At 30.3% G+C, this 24599-nt stretch overlaps 1 protein-coding gene across 2 annotated transcripts in view; it reads left to right on the top strand.

The window, feature by feature from the left end:
* Positions 1-24599, top strand: part of LOC126908824 (fasciclin-2-like) — a gene marked incomplete at its 3' end in the record, with an annotated part of 80143 nt that overhangs the window by 39755 nt on the left and 15789 nt on the right. Inside the window, 1 exon segment of one of the 2 annotated variants that reach the window (XM_050691123.1) lies at positions 12613-12758. Within the exon segment in view, the coding sequence (XP_050547080.1) occupies positions 12749-12758 (10 nt within the window). 2 annotated transcript variants of the gene reach the window in all.

The raw sequence follows: 24599 nt of genomic DNA on the forward strand, positions 1-24599 counted from the left end.
TATATATATATATATATTTTTTTTTTTACATCAGTATAACAAAAATGAAATTTAAGGAGTAGATTAATAAAAATCGGTTAGTCGATAGAATATAAAGAGAAAACCTTATTTTGTCCGACTTGCGAATTAAATGAAATATATAATACAAAACAAGTAAATACTAATGTTTTCCACGTTGATTGATTAGTGTTATATTGAAATGTCGGCGGAAAATAACTTTGAGCGTATTACATTTTATGTTCATTTGACTTGCGTTTAGCCGAAATGAAAAATATTACGTTGAAACTGATATTGAGTCGATTAAAAAGCCTATTGTAGGGATAAAAACGTTATGCCTCCGAAATAATAAACTGTCGTGTATCATTAGAACAGTGCATTTTACATAATTGAAAATGAGTGGATATGATGTAATGACAGAGTAATTATTTCATAGATTCACGCACTCGGCATTGTCTACAAGTCTGAATAGAAGCCATAAATAAAATCCAACAATAATGATAATGATAGGGGCGTTTGTGTGTTCTTTTACGTGCAAAGGATTCGTTCGTCGCGCGATGGAAGACCGTGTACGCGTATAGTTCTAAGAATATTCACCTGACTGCCATAAAAAATAATTACTATTGTCATTGTGCAAGCTAGGTATTTGATTTCGGCGTTTTATGAAACAATCGTGCGCGTTTTTTACTTTTTCGAAACATCTCGATAGAACAAAGCGGACATCGTTCTCGCTTGATACCTTCGACACGACATTACTTTAAAGTATTGGAATTTGGAACGCGTGTTTGTTCGTGCGCGAAGAAGTGAAGCGTTAACGAAGAACGACAGTTGAAAGTGAAAAAAAGAACTCTGGACAAATCGACATTTATATTACACACGTAGTTTTTTGTCGGCACTATTTTTTCACTGCGACCGTTATGACACCGCAGCTTCTATAGTACGAGGGGTAATGACTTTTCCGGTCGTGAAGGAGTAGCGTTTTTTCTTTTAAGTATGTATATGCACTATCGGTTTACGGAAAGAGGGCATAGCTTCCTACACAATAAATTATTATGATAAAATATTATCTACGGGGAAACCTCTCGTGCGCGACTAAAAATATTCCAAAAAAATAATACCTCGTGGCTGATAACCGATACTACCGTTGTTTTTTTGCTTCGCCAAAATACAGCAAAAAAATATTCAATAAACCGATAAGTGTTAGAACGGATTCTTTGACAAGACATTTTGACAGCTACCGACCTTCGACCGCTATCCTAGATTGTCTTATTGTATATAAGAGGTTGATTTTTACATTACCAAACGTGTTATCCGTATCCGGAAAATAAATGATCTATTGTTTAACATCTAATGGCAAACTCTTGTCGCTCCGATAACTACAAGTGGAATTTTCATTATATAGGGTGTTCAGTAAGCAAGGAAACTGGCCAATTGTTACAAATAATGAGAACAATAGAAACCAGTTTCCTTACGTTCAGAACACTAAATATTTGTCATTATACCGAAGTATGTGACAAAAATTTAATATGCAATACTCCGTCGTGCACTTTGTATTTTATAGGATTCGGGAGAAGCCAACCATATGTTGTAATTTACCTATCGATTCGGTAGAAGACACACAAATACACTCTGCACCTGGTCGATGTGCGTGTATGTTTGTATATAAATGATAATTATCTTTTTCAGCCGTTTAATAAAGTCACTCGTATGTCAATTGAAGGTTTCCGTCGATTTCAATTGAGTTATTTCTCATTTTCCACTCGAACTTTATCTAACATGTACTCTTACAACACGCTTATGGACTAAGAGAAAATGCAGTGTTGAATCCCAAGTGGGCTAGTATTTATGATCTTGATTGAGTGCGCAAATCGAAATGTTTTTTTTAAATATAGATCATTTTAAACGTTTATCTATGAATTTATTTCCCCATTAAATTATTTATTGTTTCATTACATTTAATTAAAGTTATCATTTTCGTTTGATATCTGTTACAGGTAATATATTACACATTTATCATGACAGTTGTCCATTAACCTAAAATTTCACCGTAAGTACACGATATATACCGTTTTTGCATATTCATTGTTTATTTATAACTCCAAGTAGACTAATCTTTATAATAGTTCAAATTCATTGATTCAGAGTGTTATTTACCATTTCCGTATTTAATATAGGTCGAAGCTCTTTCAATTTTTCAGTTCTTTACAGTATCGATAAGTTAAATTTGTTTCGAATAATTGTTAGATGCATAAAGCCGATCATTGTTAGGCATTAGTAGAATAAAACTTTCCCGTGGCAGTATACAACTTGGAGTAATTAAAATAGGATGCATTAACTGAACTTGCGCAAACATGTAATAAAATCGCAGTTCTACGATCATCAATATATATACTTTATAGTTTCGTATCCCGTTCAAAAACTTTTTAACGATGCCATTTCTTTCTTCATAGTACATGGATTTTATGAGTTCGCCTTGACTTACTTTTATTTTTTTTAAAGCGCATTTATTTTAATGCAATCCGTTGTTTTATATCTTTTGGCTTGCAAACTATTGCGTGTAAAATACATAACTTAACTGTAAATAGTTCATTAATTCCGCGAAAATAATTTTTCCTTAGAAATTGTCAGTAATTATTTTTAATTATTGTTATTATTTTGGTTTTACATAGCCATTTTCATACTTTGTTCAAAATAACTCGTACAGAAATCAAACTATATATCAAGTAAATTTTCTTTAATTATTATCTCAATGCTTATAGTATACGTGCTTTGTGTTAACGAAATGAATTCGATCCATTTTCAATGTCAAGATCTTACAAAGATACATTAATTAAAATTTTTTATTATTTTCTATCATGCAAATGCATCATTCAATGACAATGTACATTTAGCTCAAAGGAAGACCGACTCATTGATGTGTGCGTAAATAAATCCTTATTCGATATGATCCTGGGGCGGAAAAAAGAATGTTTAGTACGTTTTATTTATTTACTTTTTTGTTGCAAAAGAGAACACGGAATGAGAATATTTTAGTATGGTTTAACGACTTGGTAAATTCTCAATTCCTATCATAAAATGACAATATTCGTACAATAAAAAGGCAAGAATTAAACAACCCGTTTTATTACAGCTCGCATTTTTTTTAGTATTTTAATATTTGTGTACCTAAATTAAAAATTATTACTCTTTATTTTTGTTATTTTTATTGCGTGTTTAATTACGTTATTTTGCTAAGTTGCGTAGCTGCAATTATGTGTCGGCAGAATGATTTTTTGTGTACATTGAGGTCGGTCTTAGTACAGCTTCAGAGAATTTCAGTTATGCGAGAAACAAATTCTAACAGTGTAAAAAAGTAATTAATAACGCTTGTGTTTACCACCCTTGTCTAGATCTTGACGTATTATGTTAATTGTAATTAACGATCATACTTTTTTGTAACTTAAGTCGTGTAAATTTGCGTTACAGTTACTATTATCGTTGTTTCGTAAAACGTACATGTAGTGCTTGTGAGTGGGTACGCACCGTGTTAGTCACTGTTAAAATAATTTTAATTTGATTTGCCGCCTCCCTTAGTCAAGTATAGTAGTTGAAGGTGTAAATGATTTTCATAACGCCCGTAATACGACCGCTTCTCTGCTGTGTTTGCTCACTCTCTCTTTAATTGAATTGAATGCTTTTACCCTCATCATGTTGCTGGTTAATTCAAATTATAATTTATTATACGGTTTGGCAATTCAAAAACTTTAACAATGCTACTTTTGCTACGCTTTTACTATCATTGCCGGTGTTCACCATATCATCATCACCTGTACTCTTGACAAAACTTTTAGTAAGTAAAAGGGTAATAAAAAAAATATTGTTTTAGTTATATATTATCGTAAACGTAATGATCTCTATAAATATGTTTTATTTTATTTAAGTTCATCCGTGTCGAAATTATGAACATATTTTTTCCTCTGACGCTTTTTTTTTAAATTATTCGTTTTATTAGCTTTGTCCCATAGATATAATAAAAGAAAAACAAATCTAGTGTCGCAGTACTATTATCTGTCAAAATTACTTACATCTTTCGTCTCGTGATCGCATAAGCAATGAAAATTTCATTTTTCAACGCATGTGAAATTAAACCCCAAAAGGATTTTGGAACCTTTAACCACACACATATCAACAAGCATACTAGAGCACAGCAATTCGAAACGCTCGCTTTTCGTGAAAAGATCAGGTTATTTCACGGTCGAGGGTTGGTAAAGTGACACCGCAAGGGGTAAAATGCTGTACAGCCGTCTTACTGCCCCTTTACTACTATTTCTATTGCCACTGCTATACAATAAAAACCATTACCAGGGTTTGTGAGTGAAGAAAAATATCTGGCAAAAAAAATGCGTGTATTGTGTGCGTGGTGGCCACGTGTTGGCACTAAAAATGTGTTTTCTTATACTGGAACTCTTTTTATTTTTTCAAGCCTAACAGTTTTCTCAGCGTTGACGGCGACCAACGACCGGAAACTTGTCCCTGGGGTCGAAAAATCTGGTGAAAGTGTAAATATGAGTGTGTCATGAGTATTATATGTCGGTCATATAAGTAGTCAAAAGAGGTTGTTACGTTTCTAGGTAATCGGCTGTACAAAACAGACGCTCAGAAATAAAAACCGTTTCGCTAGGTAACGATATGTCTTTCAAGCGTTTCGTTTAGAGTTCAATTACTTAAAAATAATTTGCTTCAGTTTATTTCGTTCATTTATAAAATACGAATTTTGTTATTTAGTTTTTTGTTGATAAAATATGAATTAAATGTGTTTAACTCTAACAAAGTTAACCAAAATAAAAAGTTTTTTTTAAAATTATTTTTGCTTAGTGAATGTACGATAAAAGTTTTGTGAGTCAAAGGATAGAAATTTTGAATTTAACATCAGAGTTATTTATATCGAAGATTAGTTTAAAATATATATAAAAAAAAAACAGTTAGAAATATAAAAACTTTTTCAGATTTCTCTTCGACGATAGCAATAATTTTGTTCAGTTATTATCAAAGAAACAATTTAGAAAATTGTGGGAGTAGAAGTAACGTCATGATTTATTATTTACTGAAAATGTTGTTAAAAAATATATATAACGCTAGTTTTATAGTTAACCTTTTGGCTGTCGTAATTTCAAAATATTACGAACATTTTCGTTTTCCTTAGATTTTCTTTTTGAGGTAACACTATCAAATAGCGTTTAATAGGCGTGATGATAAGGAAACTTTTAAACCAAAAAGTTGTTAGGTGTTCATTTATTTTTTACATTAACATTTTCCATTTTAAGAATATTATGATACTATTTTAGTCTTTATACACGCGTAATGTGAACACAATATGCGCTCGTTTAAAATAACTTTTTTGTTTATCCATAAAGTATCACTATCATTGCGACTAAATCTGTGTTAATACGTTGCTTTGTGTAGTTTCCCTTCTGTGGCTCGTCTTAATTTAACTACATACACTCTAAGAAACTTAATAGGGTGCGAGACGGTATAGTCTTCGATATTAATTGTGCTCATTACCAGAATCCCACTCAGTTTTCAGCTATTATTGCAGACGGTTCACCACAATGTTTTCCGCGAAGGATTTACTTGTTAAAAATAGTGTCAACCCCTGAATGAGGCGTCATCTTAATTAATGTATACCATAACCATATTGAGGATAATAAATACTCTATGCAACTGCCGTAGATCTATTTAGCATCGTCACACAATAACGATATTACATTTTAGAAAATATTTGGACTCGCGCGTGACGGGCTTAAATTTTAAACCCGTTAAAAAACAAAGGCGGACCGCATAAACAAAGTCCTAGTTTATGTTTGTTTTTGGAAATCCTACCGTTCGAATTCGGTTGCATGTGTGCCAACGGAAATTGCGCGAAAATAACTTATGCGCTGGACCAAGACCCAGTCCAGATTACTTCCCCTCGTTCACGCTTAACAGGGTTTTTGGAAATATTATCAATTCATCGTGGTATATAGGATTATCCATAAACGGTCTCTGGAACAGAGACACGCGGTGGGTATGGTAGTACTCTTTTACGAGCCCGAACGCTTTAAGCGTTTAAGCTTTTAGCGGAATTGTTTCCTCGCCCCATAACTTATTGTTAATTTAATAACATAATCCGCCCTCGGGTAATGTTCTTGTGTTGTAGTACCCGATGACAACTCCGCGGTGCTGCATCTATCGGAATACTCCTGCCGACCAAATGTACCGGGCCTATTACGATTTGATTTTTCCCTATTTAATCATCGAGTCTCTTGTAATATATATTAATTCGAATGGCAGGAAAAAAAAACAAATGTCGGCGCGGATGGTACGGCGGTGTTGCGAGGGAGCGCTAACTTATGACGATATTACATTGAACAAGCATAACGGCCGTTAAAAACAAGATAAACAACTTTGATACTTCAACAACGTCGGTGCGCATACGATTTTAAATTGCTGGGCTTACGCTTTGTTAGTTTCCTGACCCGCAAACTAAAAATTACTACTTAGACGTATCAGACGGAAAGCGGAGAGACGGTTCTGAAAGACGTTCGGTGTAATTTATTCTACGCATTTTGTGTTGGGAATAAAGAGAATCGCGAAGAATTTCAGCGAATTAATTGCAATGTTAATTTGTAATCGGTTGAGTTCGAAACTCTTTTGTTTTACGGGTACAAATACGTTTGTTTTATTATTGTTATTAAAAAACCTGTGGTAATATCGTTCATTTTACGATACTTTGTGATAGTCTTGACCTTAAAATATCCGCACGAAATTTTTACGCTATAATTGTAAACATGTTTTTTCATAATATTCTGAACTTTATTTATTTAATGAACATAAACAATAATGTGTTATGCTACTTTATTATGCTAATAAAGATAAAAAACGCTGATCGGTATAATTCTGCGTAACGTGTACAATGTCTACTTCGAGCAGACCTTCGCCCATGTGAAATGACTTTTTACAATGTACGATATTATTTTTTATGAACGTTGTAGACTAACAATAATATGATATTTCAGTGTGCTTAGAGAANCATGATATTTCAGTGTGCATAGAGAAAGCCTATATAATATTTTGTAAACAAATGTGGTAAGTCAGAACTATCATAGATACTATTAATATTCTTATATTAATAATACACGATCCAGTGTCGACCTGCAGACTTACGTCGAGTACCCTCAGGATACTTTTTCACCGCTTGCCTATATTAACTACGCATGTCTGTGTTTCCCTTCATCAAGAGTACGGCAAATAGGATAATACTGATTCCTGTGAGCCGAAGGATTTTATCTTGGCAGGCTTTAGTTTGTGTGCATATTATTTGCTTTGAACAAACGGTTGATGTGAATTTCGATCACGTACTTCCGAAAACGAAAAATCGTTTGGGCAAGCGAATGCTTTGGATAAACTTGGAGATTACTGAATAAGGCCCGGCCAGTTATTTCGACCCAAGACGGTGAAGAACAAAATTATAAAATATTTCCGAAATAACTGGTTCTCGTGATCGTTTTACTCGTAACTAACACTTACCGTAATCGTTACAGTCGAGCAAGTTTCGTTCGATAGGATTTTATTCGCGGAAATGGCGAGAAAGATATAGAAAAATTTATTGGCGTTTGCTGCTACGTAAGAATTCATCGTAGCTCATAAAAGTAATGAAACTGCCCACTAATTAAACTTAAAAACAAATTTTTAAACAATACGAATAATAAAAAAAGTTTTAATTACACGTTAATGAGTCATTAAATAACAATCAATCTTAATAAAGAACAACGGACATCTTGTTGAATAGTCCCCGCGGCCGTGTAATATTCGGATTCTTTATTAAAAAGTTTTTGTGAAGTTATACAAAGCGGATATGCGAATCGCCAGTGTGTTATTAATGTACGTGTTTTCTTTGTTTCGAAAAACTCAAAAGTAGTATTATAAGGGTTATTGAGTGAACGTGGTGTCGTCTGTTGTCTGTACGCCGGCAAAAAGTAAACTTAAAAAGATAAAACACGTTTCGCGGTGTTGTTTCACTCTTCTTTCACTTTGGACAAGAGACGTGGCCGCTTTGTTTTGTAATCAGATTGTTGGCCACGTTAAATACCCAAAAGCAGAAAACTTTTTGAATGTTAATAATCCAAGTTAAAATAATTTATTGTTGAACTTAACAACACTTGCCGGGTTGCTTCCCTTGAGAATGTCAACAACATAACATTTGGCATATTTTGAGCTCGCGCCTCAACTTGAATATTATTTACAACCCCCCCGGGCAACAACAAACCGCTTTTTTCCTCGGTATCTATTTTGTTATACTCTTAAATAATATATTCTTAAACGCTACTTTTCTATAACATCATATATTACACGACATTATAGAAAAATAAAGAAAAATATGATCTGCCTTTACATGAGGAAATATAAAACGATAATTTACGGTGCACACTTGACCTGACCATACACTGAAATTATTAAGGTTAAATATTCCTATGATTCCTCTAGATACGTATGTCTTATCTAGTTTAAATATTATTATACATGTAATATGCCATTATTAATTTTACATAATTTTCATCATGTTTTTGTAAAACCTATTCTATGTGTCATTCAAATATTAATTTTTTTTTAATTTAAATAATTACACCTTAGAGGTAGTTTTATACTATTATATAATGCAACCAAGTTGACATAATAGGTATATTTTTATTATTTACTCTGTCAATAATATTTCATAGCCATTTATTATACAAATTAAAACTAAATATATGAACTGTTTCCTTGTTTGAACGAATAGTAAATTATTAAAAAAAATTCATGAATGTCAACAAATAAAAAGTTTTCGTTACTTTTGTATTCATCCAATACATCTATGCATTATCAACTCATTTATATTTGACATGTTTTTTTTTTGTAATAGAGGAAGCTATAAATAATTATACAATAAAGGCATGTTTAACTGTCACGAACCTTTTCCTCTTTTTACCTCATCTCAGAAGCGATGAATGCTTTTGACAGTAACAGACATATAATTTAAAATCACAAGATTAATTTTTTGTACAATTGTTGTAGCAACAAAGGTTGAAAAACCGTATTTTCTAGCTTTTATGTTAAAGTTGTCGAGCATAATTGTTTCAAGAGTTTATTAATTTGCTGCCAGTTTATTTAAAAAACAAAAAAAACATGTTGTATTTTTATGTAAGTTTTTGTTGACTAATTATTAATTAACGTTAAAATTAAATGAATAAGCAATTGAAATAAACTACCTATGTATTATTACCTAGGGCAATAACTCTATTGAATTGTATTATAAAATTTTTTTTATTCTCTTATTCATACTATGGTTGTGAAAATCATATTTTGATTAAAATCATATGTATGTCTCACATTTAGTCTCTTTCAATTATGCAATTAAAGTTTCTATTTAAATTAAAAATTTTATTTTTATTATTTTTAGCAATACAGCCTGAATAATATAATAGTACGTTAATGAAAAATATTTTTATCACAAAAACCTATATGTTATTTTGAATCATCATCATTAGGGATTTTAAATATTTCATAAACTGCGTTTTACATGTATCTTTGAATAGATTAAAAGGCTGCGAATCAAAATAACATAACGTAGAAACCTACTAATCGGGAAAAGGTAAAAATAAAAGAACAAGATTGAGTGTTTCCGTCGTGTAATATATTTTAATTATTTTTTAACCGCTTTGTGCGGCTTTTGATTTAATAAATAAATGTAAACCGGTAATGACCATTCTTTGTCAGCGCCATATACACTAAAAAAGCGAATTTTTTCATACGTATAAATATATATATATATATATATTTATATTTATAATAATGGGGATGTTTTCCTTCCGTAATTACACCCGTGTAATAATACTTAAACAACACTACTATACAAAGCGGTAGTTTAGAGCATCTGTGCCCCGTGTCCGTCGTTTTTTGGTTCAGTCATACACGTAAAATATATTTGTCCAACATGTGTACTGTTCGAACGGTTTTGATGATAAGGGTAAGTCGGAGGATGTCAAATGGACCGATGTTTAATGAACGGTTTTTTTCCCTTCGGATTGTAACTTATAATTTGATTAAAGGGTATTTGAAAATTTATGATCAAGGGTGAGATATATGTATTATGTATATGATTTTTATGTACAATTGTAGTAAACTGAAGTGCTGGCCCAAAAGTCAAAGTACATAGGTAAAACTATGCCCCTTTTTAAAAAACTATGCGCCCTTTTTGTTTACGTTACCAGAATGTTAACTTTTGGATTATTCAAAATTCATTAAGCAAATGGTCGTACAGTGTCAAACATCGCCTCCGTGTAACTGCTTTTGTCGCGCCACATAAATCGTTGCCCATACATTAGCTATTCAACTATAATAACTTCTGTTTGCTGATGAAGTATAGTGGATTTTAGGTTCCCATTAAAACGTTATTAATTGTTATGATAGGTCAACCATCCCTTGTTCGACTCTATAAATTAGCCGTTTCACGAGAACCTTCGATAGATTAGTAGTTTTGTATAGGTACGCTTAAGAGTTCTAGACTATCTGTTTATAATTATTAGAAATAAATTGTCACGTGAGAATTCGTTAGATGCTTTAAAATCAAGTAAATCATTTAATATTATGTTTTATGACGTATCACGCAATTTGTTCTTGTAAAAAAATTAAGTTTCGGAAATTTGTCATGGTATAGTGGACAGATTTTATGGAATAACGATACTCAATATTATTTCTAACACGTTGAAAAACTATAAAATACGTTAAAGGGAGTGTATGTGTCTGTTTTTGCCGATAAAAACGTTTTTACACTAAATGTATTGCATTGTATGACAGCAAATAAAATAACTAAAGGGACAGTCGAGTCACGTTCCTTATGTACACATATCATATATATTTGTGGTGTGAAAAAGCCGATCTATAAAAAGGAGAATATTCGTCGACTGTGTCCGACATTATTTGGTGGTCTCAAGGTTAGTGTTAAAACTATAACATACGTCTCACTACATAGAAATTAAAATAATTATCAAAGTATCAGCTTCTTTAATTGATTATTCGATTACTTCTGAATGAATTGACGACTTCAAAGGTGTTTGAAAGTTTGATGTAATCATGATACTTGTACTTGAATCATGTACACTTAAAATAAATTGTACAAATTAAAACGGTCTGTTTATGATTTGATCATTAAATATAGTTTTTGCTCGCGATAATGTTATAAAACACCAAGTTTGACTGTATGTATTGTGTAAACTCTCGTATCAAGTAATCTTTATTGTTAAAATAAAAAAAAAAGTTATTATCTACATTATGTACGATCATGTCTTTTACTGTTCTGTGTCCCCATATTTACATAGAATATGTGTGTAATACCAATAACTTAGTTCCTCTTTGCTAAACTTAGTTAATTTATTTTAATGTCTTTTAAGCCTACCCTGTGTTACAATAATGTAAACTCCTGAAGGTTTCTTGTACATTGTATAGTACGTCAAAGCGTTTATTTTTTCCATGAAACTCTTTACGATTAGCATTTTTTTTTTTCTTAACTTATTGTACCAAGCTGTTAGTCATGTGTTTAGTATGTTAGCCGTAAAGCAATCACGTTGAACATTATTGAAAAATGTTATTACTTAAGTTTGAGTATTTCTGACATCGATATTTTAACTTGACAGTTTTTAATAAAAAAATATGTATTATTATTCTGTAGTTTTCTTTAAGAAAATTTATAAAAAGTTGTAACTGTCTCGTTAGAAACATTTTACGATTTACCGCATTATATATCGTAGGCAAATGGTTCTTCTATGAAATCTACTAAGTGCCCATTTGAGAGTTGATTTGTTTTTAATTACCCTCGCCAATTATCAAACATTTGTATATACATGCGAAACGTATATCGTTTACAATATTTTTAATTTTGCTAACATTTATTTTTATGCTTTTTTAATGCTGCAATAAAAGTTTAGTGACTCATTAAAATTTTAACTTGAGACGGCGTAGACAAATAGTTTACAAAATCTATTCAAAACTTTTTAGCAGAATATATGTTTTATGCGGTGAACTCAAAACTTCCATAAATAACTCCTTGTAAACGATTTGCGATACCACCAATGAAAGCAAATAGGTTTATACTCATTCAATTTAACAATACCGTGGGGATTAGAATATAAACGATCAACATGGAATGCCACCACTTCATTGCCATATAATACCGCACTAATGTCACGAGTTCTTGGTAGAATGTAATATTATAGACTAAGGACGTTTCGACTTTTGAAAAGAGAAAATGTTCTTTTTTGATTGCATTTAGTATAAAAAAATCATGAAATCTTATAAACCAATGCTAACAATCAACGTGTATTACTGTGAAAAACTTTATATCTACGTTTGAAAATAAATTATTGCAAAACAGCGTCGAAACTATTAGATTTTAAATGATCAGAAAAGAAGAGTGATGAAGAATTGAAACCGCGTTAAAAAATTGAACAGTATTAACCCGAAATTTCGATAAATCGAATTTTTTTTAATTTGAATAACTTGACTATTTACGCTTTGTTAAATACTAACAGATGTTTTAATTTTTTTTTTTTTAATTTGTTGCAGGTAATTAAGACAAATATTTACTGTGATGTTCAAAAGAAAACATTTAGTTTACACTAAAGAAATAAGCAACAACTTATATAAATGCTAATACAGAAATCGGGCGAACGAGCCATATTGACCACCGAGTTAAATATGTATGAAAACGGGTAAATCATAGTGTTGTTTATTTCTCACAATTGTGGAAAAACGTTATTTTATTGTAGATTCTTTGTGGGTTTCTTTAGATGATTTTAAAAACTAATACAATACAAACTCGAGTACGTTTATATTTCTTTCTTATGCAGACGTTTTTCTATGAAATATTAATGTTAAAATGCATGTTTTCAAGGGACGGCCAGAATTTTATTTCTATTAGATTTAATATTTTATTTTCGAAACAAATTTTTTATTATTTCAGAAGCGGGTGCGCACTATTTCGTCTTTCAAGGTTCTATATATTTATTTTTTTTTGTAAGTTTAGAATCTTTGTTTTTCAATCAATTTTTTAAGACCTTAGTTACGAATAAATACTTAAGTCGGTTACCAAAGGTTGATTTCAAAAATTAAAATTAAATTATTTTATTGTTTAGCTGAATTTATTGTTGATCGAGTTTAATTTTTCGTTTTCACTTCGAGGAGCAGCAAACGGTTATGAAAAGTAGATACTACAATATACAGGTTTATTATGATTGAATAGAAAAAATTTTCATTTGTCTCTGAAAAAATATTATTATGAATGATTTTTTTCGCTTTACCTAGGAATTGTTTTTTATATTACAAAAAACGTCTCCCTTGGGCAATCTATTGAAAATGATAAATTTTGATACAAGTGTGAAAAACGAATTTTTCTTTGTTGTCACCAACAATACGTATAATAATTTAGGTCATGGTGCACTTAACTTAAACATTGTATAAATTTTGTTGTAATAAAAAAATTGTCATTTGCAATGAAATAGTTCAATACTGTAAGTAATTTGTAGTTCAGAAACTTTATTCGTATTTGAAGATTTATTTAACATTTTTAATTCAACTATTTTAAATCTTTCAGATCAAATATCTTTCTATACATAAGCTTTCATACTTGATTTATTTCATTTTTCACAAAAAAAATCTATTTGATCTGATGAACATATTAATAATAATAATAATCAGAGAATAAAATGAGGATAAATTCGAGTATCATTCAAAGAAAACTTGTTTCAACTTTTATGGTAAAAGATTACTAAAGTTTTGAAATTTTATTAATTAAAAGACATCCGAATAGATTATTATGCTTACTTAGTTAAAAGTATAAATCAAATAAGTAGTTTTGTATGTATTTATTTTATAAATACATTAAATCAAAAGTATTTATTCATTGATTATTTTTCATTTTGATTTTTTATGACAAAGAAAAATATATTTATAGAATCAAAATGATCGTTCGAGAATTTTCATATGATATTACAATATCATTCTATTTAGTTTATTAAATTGTTATAAATCGTATTTTTTATTTTATATCCCTAAAGAAATTTTAATAGCGTTTTTTACGTTCGTACACGTTTTATTTATTGGCGATAAATATAGTGAAACGGTAACTTTCAACGTGGAATAGTAAAATTTACATTTTTTTATCATATAGTTCTTGGTTGGTTTAATTTGGTTTAATATATTTGATCGCTTCCTAACCATAATAAACAATAAAAAATGTGACAACACTGTTCCATTTGCTGTTTATCCGTCTCTTGGACTACAATTTTTCTTTACTGACCACAAAAGAATTTATGTTCTTACTCAGTTTCGGTACGGTAATTGGCATTAACCGAAGACTTCCCGTTGTGACTTTAGACCAGACCGAAGCTGTTAAGGAACCCTCACCTTCCTTATTTCCATGCCACCTACCCGACATTTCTACCGTTTGTTACTTCTCTCTGCGAATTACTTACACGTGCAGATAAATTCCCCTACTTTTAATGTGTTCTTTCCCCAGTTTCGTCTTCCTCTCTTCGGCCATAGTGTACTTTGGTGCATCGTTCGTTTTGTACACATTAGACATGTCAGCTAATTTAAGTACGACTCACGCTTTACAGAATCATAAAATGGAAGAAATTGACTATAAGATGGTTTTAAAGTTTATCCTTTACTTAGTTGAATTAAAAAGTCCGAGGTAAATAAAGTCGTTCTGTTGATCCAATAAGATTATTTATATGTTATTGATTTAAACATACAAAAAACTCATTAAAAATCTCGCCGCTTTCTTTATACACTTTAATTTGTATATATACTTTGATTTCACCGTGCTGTTTTATATAGTATTATATTTGTTACTTTTTATTCGATAATTTACACTACAGACTTTAATTTCGACACGTAAACATAGTGACAAATGACGCGTACAGGAACACGTTATGATCACCAGAGTGTAATACTGACCGTAGTTCATTCTAGCAAGATCGCTTGAATAAAATAGTAGTAAAACAAAATTACATGTGTGTCTGCCAGATGATTACACATGTAGCTGTCTTATTTTGTTTTGGTTGACTAGCTTTAACACGTATAGATGTATAAACATATAATAAGAAAGAAGGAAACGTTTCAAATGAACAGAACATATATTTATATTACAATTAGGAGTTGCGTCGAAAAAATGGTCGCACCTTACGTTTTATTAAGTCGTGTTTACTTTTGTTTAAAAGTAAAGAAGCAAGTGAGTTCTATATTATAGAGCTCACATAATTCTTTATGAATTTATCGCGTAGTCAAAATATAACGTTAGTTGAAATAAATGTCCTCTGAACAAAATGATTTATACTTTCGACATAATATACACTCGCACGCGGCGTTTTTCTCAAATGCGAACGTTGTGTTGTGTCCCGAGATACGTGATGTGATGAACGACGGCGGTGTTTTTTGACAGGTTAGAATATTATATAACTATTTCGGCCTCGCCTTGAGTAGAAAATTCGTCTTTTCGTGATCTTCTTATGTTGTTGCCGCCAAAATGAAAAAAACCTTTTTAATGGTTTTTTCTTTTGATCGCGTCGTCACCATCTACAAAAGCTTGCTCGTTTATACACTTTAACGTAGATAAATACGCTTCCTTTAAATACATAATGTATCGAGGGGCAGCTTTAAAATCATCATACGCGTGTTTATTTGAAGTTTTTGTTAACAAAAGTTAATATACAAGTACGAAAATAATGTTGTGTTTCTCTTGGTTTATATTATTTTTACTCAATGTAATATCTACGGAAAAAAAAACTCGAGACGTTTTCTAAGATGTCTACTGTTAGTTGAACGCAATAAACAAGTTGCTATGAACGCCGGAACAGAGTGGTTAACTTCCAATCACCCCAAAACGTTCCTATAAATCATACGACTAGCGAGCTGGGCATTGCGGTCGACGCTGTGGGAATTTTTCCCGGTTTTCCGCAAAGTAGCACATCCATTTGATTTACAGTACCCTAAATTTCCTTACCTGCGCTGCCAGTTCCGTTTTGTTTAACGAATAAAGTCCTGAAAAATCGAACGAATCTTCTGGCTTACTACATAAAAAAAAAAAAAATGAAGAAAAATACCTTANCCTGGCTTACTGCATAAAAAAAAAAAAAAATGAAGAAAAATACCTTATTTGAACCAAAATCATTAACCTCCAGCGAGGGGCTAAAGTTTGCGCTGTACGTGTTTGAAATGAGAAATTCGGATCAAAGCCATGCAAATTTGTGTGTGATCTCATCCCTTGGGTTTATAATTCGATTGCCTGCATACGATCCTTCGCTCAACTTCTCTCGGCCACTGACGTCTGTGTACGCAATGCGGCGAGTGGAACCTGTCGGTTTCACCGTTCTGAAATATAAAACACTGCGACAGATTGGAGCTTATAAGCAATGCACCGTGAAGTCATGTGGGTCGCTCCTTTGGGGAAAAAACCACGTATTAGTTTGATATTTCAATTGTCACGTTTTGAATTGGCATGTGAAAAAAATATCCGATCAATCACAATACTCATAGTTTCGACTATTTGGCGTAGTTTTAAGCAAGAATCGGGTAATAAAATAAAATTGCACCGTCAATCAAAAGTCTAACCATTAATTATACTTAATAAAGTACTAGAAATTGATAATCAACAGATAACAGAATGTTATACAAAGGTTGTGAAACGAAAAAAAAAATTATTGTTAAGAAAATATAGATTGCATATTCATAAGGGATAGAAATTCAAGGATAGTTAACATAAAAGTTTGGCTAAATCATACATAATAAACGTTTCCTATATTTTGTGATCCTAACCTTTTTTTATATTGTTGTCGCGAAGTTTTCACTTCACCTATCCTATTCATCTATCAGACAACATTTTTACGTGATATAGTTTTAAAAGTTTTTCAAATTAGTCGTTGGTAATAACATTAAAAAATTTAATAATATACATGTATTCAATATTTTGTAATTAATTAAACATAATTACTTTAAGTTTATAACTGAAATTTATTTTTCTTTTAAAGAAACCAAAGTATAAATGTTTTCAATGAGTTGGATAAAACTCTAGTAACGGGAATCTAAACTCTTTTTTGGTTTAATTACACAGGACAAGAAATAATAAAAAATGTCCAGTTGCCTGTAATATTAAGATGAATTAACAGAATTTCGACGATGATTCCAAAAGTGGCTTTTTTCCGTCACATATACTTTTTGAAATATGTATATATATATACTTAATTAATATTTAATAGAAATTAAAAAATTTAATCATTATTAAAAAATTGGCTTTTTCTTTGGCTTTATTAATAGTTTAACCTTTAAATTTTTGTTAGATTACTAATTTTTAGAAAAAAAAAAACTGAACTTTCTGCTGTAACAATTTTTAAGTTCATTTCATAATAAAAACTATGTTATCGATAGATAGATAATTTTGTGAGTTTTTTTGATTTTTACATGGAAAACATTAGACAAAAATGAAATTATGAGGAAAAATATATGTCAAGTTCAAAAATTCATATAAATTTAGTTACTCAGTTATTTAACTAATTGTAAAGAAAATCACACATTTTTGACAAATTATGATTAGTAACTTGTTTAAAAATAAAAAAATACTAAATAAATTATGAAACAATTGTTATACGTAAAATCGAAATACACAATTTTGTGTATTAACATCAAGTTATTAAAAAATTTTTCATAGTAATTAAAAAAGACTTAAAAAATATGATTGTATTTTTGTAAAAAATCTAAAACCAGTTTCGGAATCAGCAACAAAATTTTACATAGTATGCTTCTAAAATTAAACTTAGTTAAAACTTGAAGACCAATAAATCTACACATTTGTCCGAATAATTTCATTTAATATGAAATTTGTAAGTTTTATGATTTTTTTTTTACGTTTTAGTGTTATGTGTAATTTAGTTTTCCATAATTTTGTAAAACATTAATTCATTTTTCATATCACTTATTAGAATTTAATTTTAATAACTTCGAACTCATATCGTTATTAAAATCAGAAAATCGTACATTATTTATTTATAAGAAATCAATAGAATAATTTTATTATTAGTACATTTCTAGTACATAACATCAATTATTCTGTAAATGACTTCCTACAAAAGAAAACTACAAAAGAGGTTGGTACATAAAACAATTTCCATGAAATAATTTTTTTATTTTTATAAATTAATTTTTAAAAAAAGAACGGAAATGTCTCATGAGATTTTAGCTTTAATTAAGTTCAACCTTACAAAACTTCCTTCTAAAATTACTAATGACTTTTGTAAATTCTATTTTTGTTAATAGTTGTTGTTGTCCTTAATATAGCTGTTTTTTCATTATTATTCAAATAAATTCATTTTCCCATAAAATTAACGACCCCCTTTTTTACATTGTTTTCTGTTTAATTAATTTAACGTACACACGGTGCTTACAATATATTTTACACGAACTTATCCAAAAATTCAAGATAAATGTAAAATTACTATTTAAGAATCAATTTTTTTGGACTAGTTGCGTACACGACTTGTAAGTCGTGACAGCTGCCAAGCGTTAATCGCTACTTGGCCTTTGACGGTTTCCTTTTACACCTTTTCCACCTGTACGCTTTTACTCTGCTTTGGTTTGCTTTTCCAACACGTGCACTGTACACATTCTCTCATACGCGCGCGCCTATATATAAGTGCACTCTCTAGACGAACTTTTGTATGTTACCGTGCCAATTTGAATCTTGAAAGATCTTTTGTAGAGGCTTAAATGATTTATGCGACAACTCCTAACCGAAAGACGCACATCTGTGCTTATATATTAATAAATGCAAACTATACGGAAGGCTTTGTACGCGAGCTTTCGACGTATCCACTCCTACAAAATTAACAATATTCTCATACACGTGTGTATTCATACAAATTCACGTATTGCGTGTGTCCCCACTTAAATAGATTTTCCAAAATGAGTCAGTTCATATGTGAAATTAAACGATCAAAATTAATAAAATGCTGATCGCAGTCTTGAAATTTTGTTTTAAAGACACGCCGTTTATATATGTTTTTTAATTTTGAAAACTATTATCGAATACTGATTATTTATCTAATCAAGTTACCCGGTGGTTTGTTAAAATCCGGAATTCTTTTAATAAAATTAGCTTTCACGTTTTCTTTGTAAGTTACTACAAGGAAGATTTCAAAACGTCTTATAATGATTTCTACCGAAGTATTACGATATTTTTCGAAGAATCCTTACAGTCTGCATACATTTTTTTGCATTTGCTATACGTTAATGTCAACCACAGACGTTTTCATATTATTGTGAGAAATGATAACGTGCATTTCCAATAGGTAATGAATGTAATACATTTGTATGATTTTTTATTGTTGTCATATTATTGTATTCAATTCAGTTTCATATTCATCATATTTTTCTTGTTGTCTTCAATTTAATCATGTTTAATTTTGCTAAAATATTTTTCATTGCAAAACAGTAAGAATTTTTCAACTTCGTTTAAAACAAAATATTGAATTGCGTTTTGTTTTGTTAAATTATTAGAGCCCTGTAAAATAGGTTTGCACCTGAACCTACGATTTCCTAGTGTCTATTTCTTACGACGCACAGCGCATTGGTGTGCGCAAAAAAATAAAATGAAAAATATGTTGTCATTTTTGATATAAAAATTATTTTATGTTGATTTTGTTTTATTGTAGATATTCATTTGTAGAATGATGATGTTCTATACTACGTGTAGAGTTCATTTACTTTCTTGGATATTCTAGTTACCAATATTAAATATACTTTTTAAAATAATATCAATTAGGTATTTTTTATTTATCGATATAATTTTACAATTTTTTTAGTTTAATAGTTTCGTTCAAAGTTATTATTGTCAATTTTATTTATCAATTTTCTTTAAAAATAACGATTTACTAGACATAAAATATACATTAGTACGTTTATGTTTTTTATGCTGTTAATAATATTATTGTATGTAAATTATTACTATTTTTTTGTATCCAAATAAACATGCATCGCANTAAATTATTACTATTTTTTTGTATCCAAATAAACATGCATCGCATATAAAAGTTTTTACTCTCTCTAGTTTATTATAAAAGGTTAACAACATTACTTGCCTCGACAAAATTCTTAATCATTATTCATACGGAGATAAAAAATAATGTTCCTATGACCAGCTAAACCATTGCAGAATTTTCTTCCTTTTAGTAGTTATGTTGTTTTATTTAGTCGTATAGTATGGTATTAATATTACTATATGACATACAATAAGTTTTAACTCTGAACATTTCACAAACGGAAGTTTTAATTTCATTTAAAAATTATATTTCTTTTGCAAATGTAATAGAAAAATTAAAGCCTAACTGAATTATATAATTTTGTTGCCGTTGCTATGTAACTACCCAAAGTGTCTTCAAAAAATAGCAATTCGTCTCTTTTCTCAGTAAATTTATGTAACGTCATAGTTATTTATGTGGCTATATAATAATAATATTTCTTTGGTTTCAAACGAATATCGCGTTTTTACACGTCGTCTGTTCATATCTTCTCTTCGTGTTGTTTGCAAAAGATGTCATCCTGCTGGGGACGACCTTTTATTAAGTCTGCCGGCAAGCATCGCCATATATGGGCAAGGGGAAGGTTTTTTGACATTACCGAAATTATTATTGTTATACGGCGTCCCTCGGAATTAAAAGTATAGAGAGAAACTCCATTAACTTCCGTACAATCGTTTTGTCGAAATGTGTTTATGGCTCTTAGGTTTGTTAGAATCCCTGCATCATCATATATATATATTTATATTATTATATATGAATTATACTCGGTTCGGAATTTTTTAGCCCAATGGACTATATTAATAACCGTTTTATTATTACTCCCGACTCTTGTTTCTTTGCCTTCGCATACTGAGGGAGTAGAATAATGAAAATGTATACATTTATTTTTTATGTGACCTATTGTCGCTGACCCTGAAGTCGTTATTATTTAGGAGAGTAACAAAATTCAACGGCGGTCGATTTCGATACATCGTCACCGCTAGTCATATTATATTAGGGCGACCAAGGGTTTTCCAAACCATCACTTTATATGTATACTATTGTCGGGTAGCTGTTGAGTTGCCATTTGAACTGTAAAATGAAATATAAATCCATACTAAATGAATTATTGACCGTTCAATAATTATTTGTGCCATCATTTTGAAACAAAAATAGTATTATGTGCCTTTAGTGATGTAAATGTCATTTAGTGATATGTTTCGCATGAATCATTGTTAATTTTATTTGAATTTTTCGTTCAATTATATTAAGTATCCGGCTACATGTCCACGATATCACTGATGCAAATCAACACCGTCTGCAAAATATATTCCGGCAGTCCTAATCCGATTAAAAAAAATTGCTTAATTAAAAAAAAAAAACTGAACGCCTCTGTTGCAATTTATATAATATAAACTGTATAATCCTATTTAGATTTACAGATACGTGGTGTATATAGATTCACAATGACGTGAGAGGAATAGTATTGAAATAAACCATAAATATTTTACCGTTAATTTAAAATTGACTAGGTTTGCGGAAACAATAATTTCAAACCCTACTTTTTATAGTGCTTATCGAGTGCCGCCACTTTATTTTTATTACAATTATTTTTACTGTGCCATTTATAACTATTTCAAGTTGCGACCCAAATTCTTCATAGATTTTTGATAGATTAATTTTTATAACCTAAGTCATTATGATTTAATCTTAGTTTGCGTGCCGTTTGGTGACTAACATGTTCAAGTCGATAAGGTGACAGTTGACCTTTTTTCGTTAAACAAAGTAGTAGGGTATTTCACGTGCATAAAAATAAATTTCGCATGATTACCTTATTGATTCTATTGACTTCGGACTTATTAATTATTTAGCTTTCGTAATAATGAAATATTTATGATTTCCGTTTTTAAAAATATTAGAACGATAAATAATCGACTGCTACAAACCAGCTATTGAAAAACATGTCTATAAATGTTTTTTCGGGTCTAATTAATGGTTGTTGTGTTTCTTTTTTTAAGAAAATGTTATTACACGCGTGCAATACTGCACACCATAACTACGGCGTTTGTTGTCTGAGTTCATGAAAATAAACTAAGTGAAAGAGAATTTATCATGTATATGTATAAGAATTGGTTGTGACAGTACCACTAGGCGCCTGTGTGTCCTCATGACAAAAGAGTCCTTTCTCAACAAGGCCCATACGCAAGTACAGTTTTTCTCACTCTCTCGTCCTCTCTGTAGTCTGTGTACAAGTGACAGTACACTGTACAGTAAATCTGTCATTATTCGCTTAAAAATAATACACTCTTGTAAGAGTACATATACGTCTCTGTCTAACAAAAAAAACAAAAGTTCAAGCACCTAAGTGCGACGATATCGGAGGTCACGACATTTTACCTGTTCAAACGTGACTCTCGACACACGTTCTTTCAAAAATCACTGCACTACCTTTGCATAAAATATGAGAAATTTACTTATGTGGTACCTGTCGTAGAATATTAGTATAATAGTATTAAAGTATTGAAAACCCCCATACTATTGATTGACAACTGATTTTAAAAAAATATTTATTTACACAGACATATCAATTGTTGCATTGATACAACTATTGTAATTAATGCAAACCAAACTTCAGTTATTATAATTGAAACCCATTGAGGTTCATAAATATGCTTAAAATAATATTCGGCAGCATAACGCAGTCTAACGAGTTCCGTCTAAGAACAAAGAATATAAGATTTCCTTTATTTAAGAATTTTGTTGATCTGGTGGTGGTCGATTTGAAGAACGGATTTGTTTGTCTTTTTTAAATTTAACTCATGACCCGCCTAAACATCCATACATCTACTGTATCATCAAAGAATCTTTTAAAAAATTTATTTGATCACTTGATTTTTTCATTATACTGTAAAAATTTTACCACGAGATGTTATACATATATATATATATATGTGTTCAATAAGTAAGGAAACGGGTTTCTATTGTTTTCATTGTTTGTAACAACTGACCTATTTTCTTACCTACTGAAAACACTGTATATTTCAAAGATGGAACAAACAACTTTTTGAACTATATTATATTGGTAAGCGCATTACTTTTAATTCTAATTTTGTTGAACACCATTTTAGATGATCGTATATTTCATAATGATTGTATTTTGTTTGCCTTAAGATGACTTCATTTAATTATTAATAGTATGGCATCTCGTGCATTACTTTTTGTAATATGTAATGAAATCGTTAATATTTGTACTAGAATCTAACGACTGTTGTTCGTATACGTGTACCCAATTACATAAAAGGGGAGTCATAATTATTATAATTATAACAATAACAGTTTATAGGGTCTATTTTCTGCAGATGTCCTTTGAAATAATTCACGCCAAGTACTCGTTCTTTTCCGCGCAAGTCTTTCACGTGCCCTTTTTAGAGCACTTAAAACAATACAGCCATTTACACAATTTAAATCACACAAAGGCGCTCGTAGATGGAGAATAAAGCAATTCTTAATTAAATGTAATCGTCAAGTATTTTGGTTATCAGTTTCTTCGTTTTATTATAAACTTTTATATAAGTGATTTATACGCTTTGAAATGTTCCTACTCTGTATAATAAGTACCGCTTGTCAACTCAGAAATCTGTAAAATAATTTATTGGTTCTCTTTTATCTCACAATTGACTTCAAATTTCTTCGTTAGATTTTGTTGTTTAACTTCAATTACAAAACATTTACTGTTAATTCTTAAATTTGTTTTTAATTTTATTGTTGCAAAACATTAATAATTTATACTAAATTATCAAAGAAATACAAATGGGCATCTTTTAACATTTACGTTTACTTTTAATAGTAATTTGTTATTGTACCAAATCGAACAGTGTCATATAATACATGAAATTATTGAAAATTTAGTTGGCTCATCAAGTAAATTTTCCGTTTGAACTCTTCAATCTGTTTAAGTAAATATTATAAATTCATAAGACCTATCTTGAATTCTCAGTATTATAATTACGTTATTGGTAAGGTAAAACTTTGCCATAAGCAGTAATTTACAACGCACTGGTGTTAATAAATTTATACAATGGTACTGAGTGACGTATACTTCCAGGAATAAATCCTTTTGAGTTGAATCTCCGTAAAACAATAATAAGAGCATGAACTTGTTCAAAAATTTCACGTTAACTTTTTAATTAAAAAATTGTCATAACTGTTTGTGTTTTGCTTCTTAAAATTTCCTGCCGACTGCAGTTATTCTACTTTTTAACTTTTTTTCCATGATACACACGTGCACTTTTTCTCCCCTTGTCATGTATATTCGCTTTCTATCTCTAAACGAGCGACGCGTGACTCGAATATTCCCGGGGACATTTTTCTCCATTTATTTTTTCCGCTGCCACAGCATCATCATTAATTACGATAAGTCTTCGCTTCTTTTATTTTATTTTTAAAGAAACCTTTCGAAAATTAATAGCTGATAATTTGAAAGTCAACGACACCTAGTAAAAA

Source organism: Daktulosphaira vitifoliae, unplaced genomic scaffold (assembly GCF_025091365.1).
Source record: "Daktulosphaira vitifoliae isolate Bord-2020 unplaced genomic scaffold, ASM2509136v1 Scaffold_14, whole genome shotgun sequence".
In the NCBI taxonomy this organism is placed as follows: domain Eukaryota; kingdom Metazoa; phylum Arthropoda; class Insecta; order Hemiptera; family Phylloxeridae; genus Daktulosphaira; species Daktulosphaira vitifoliae.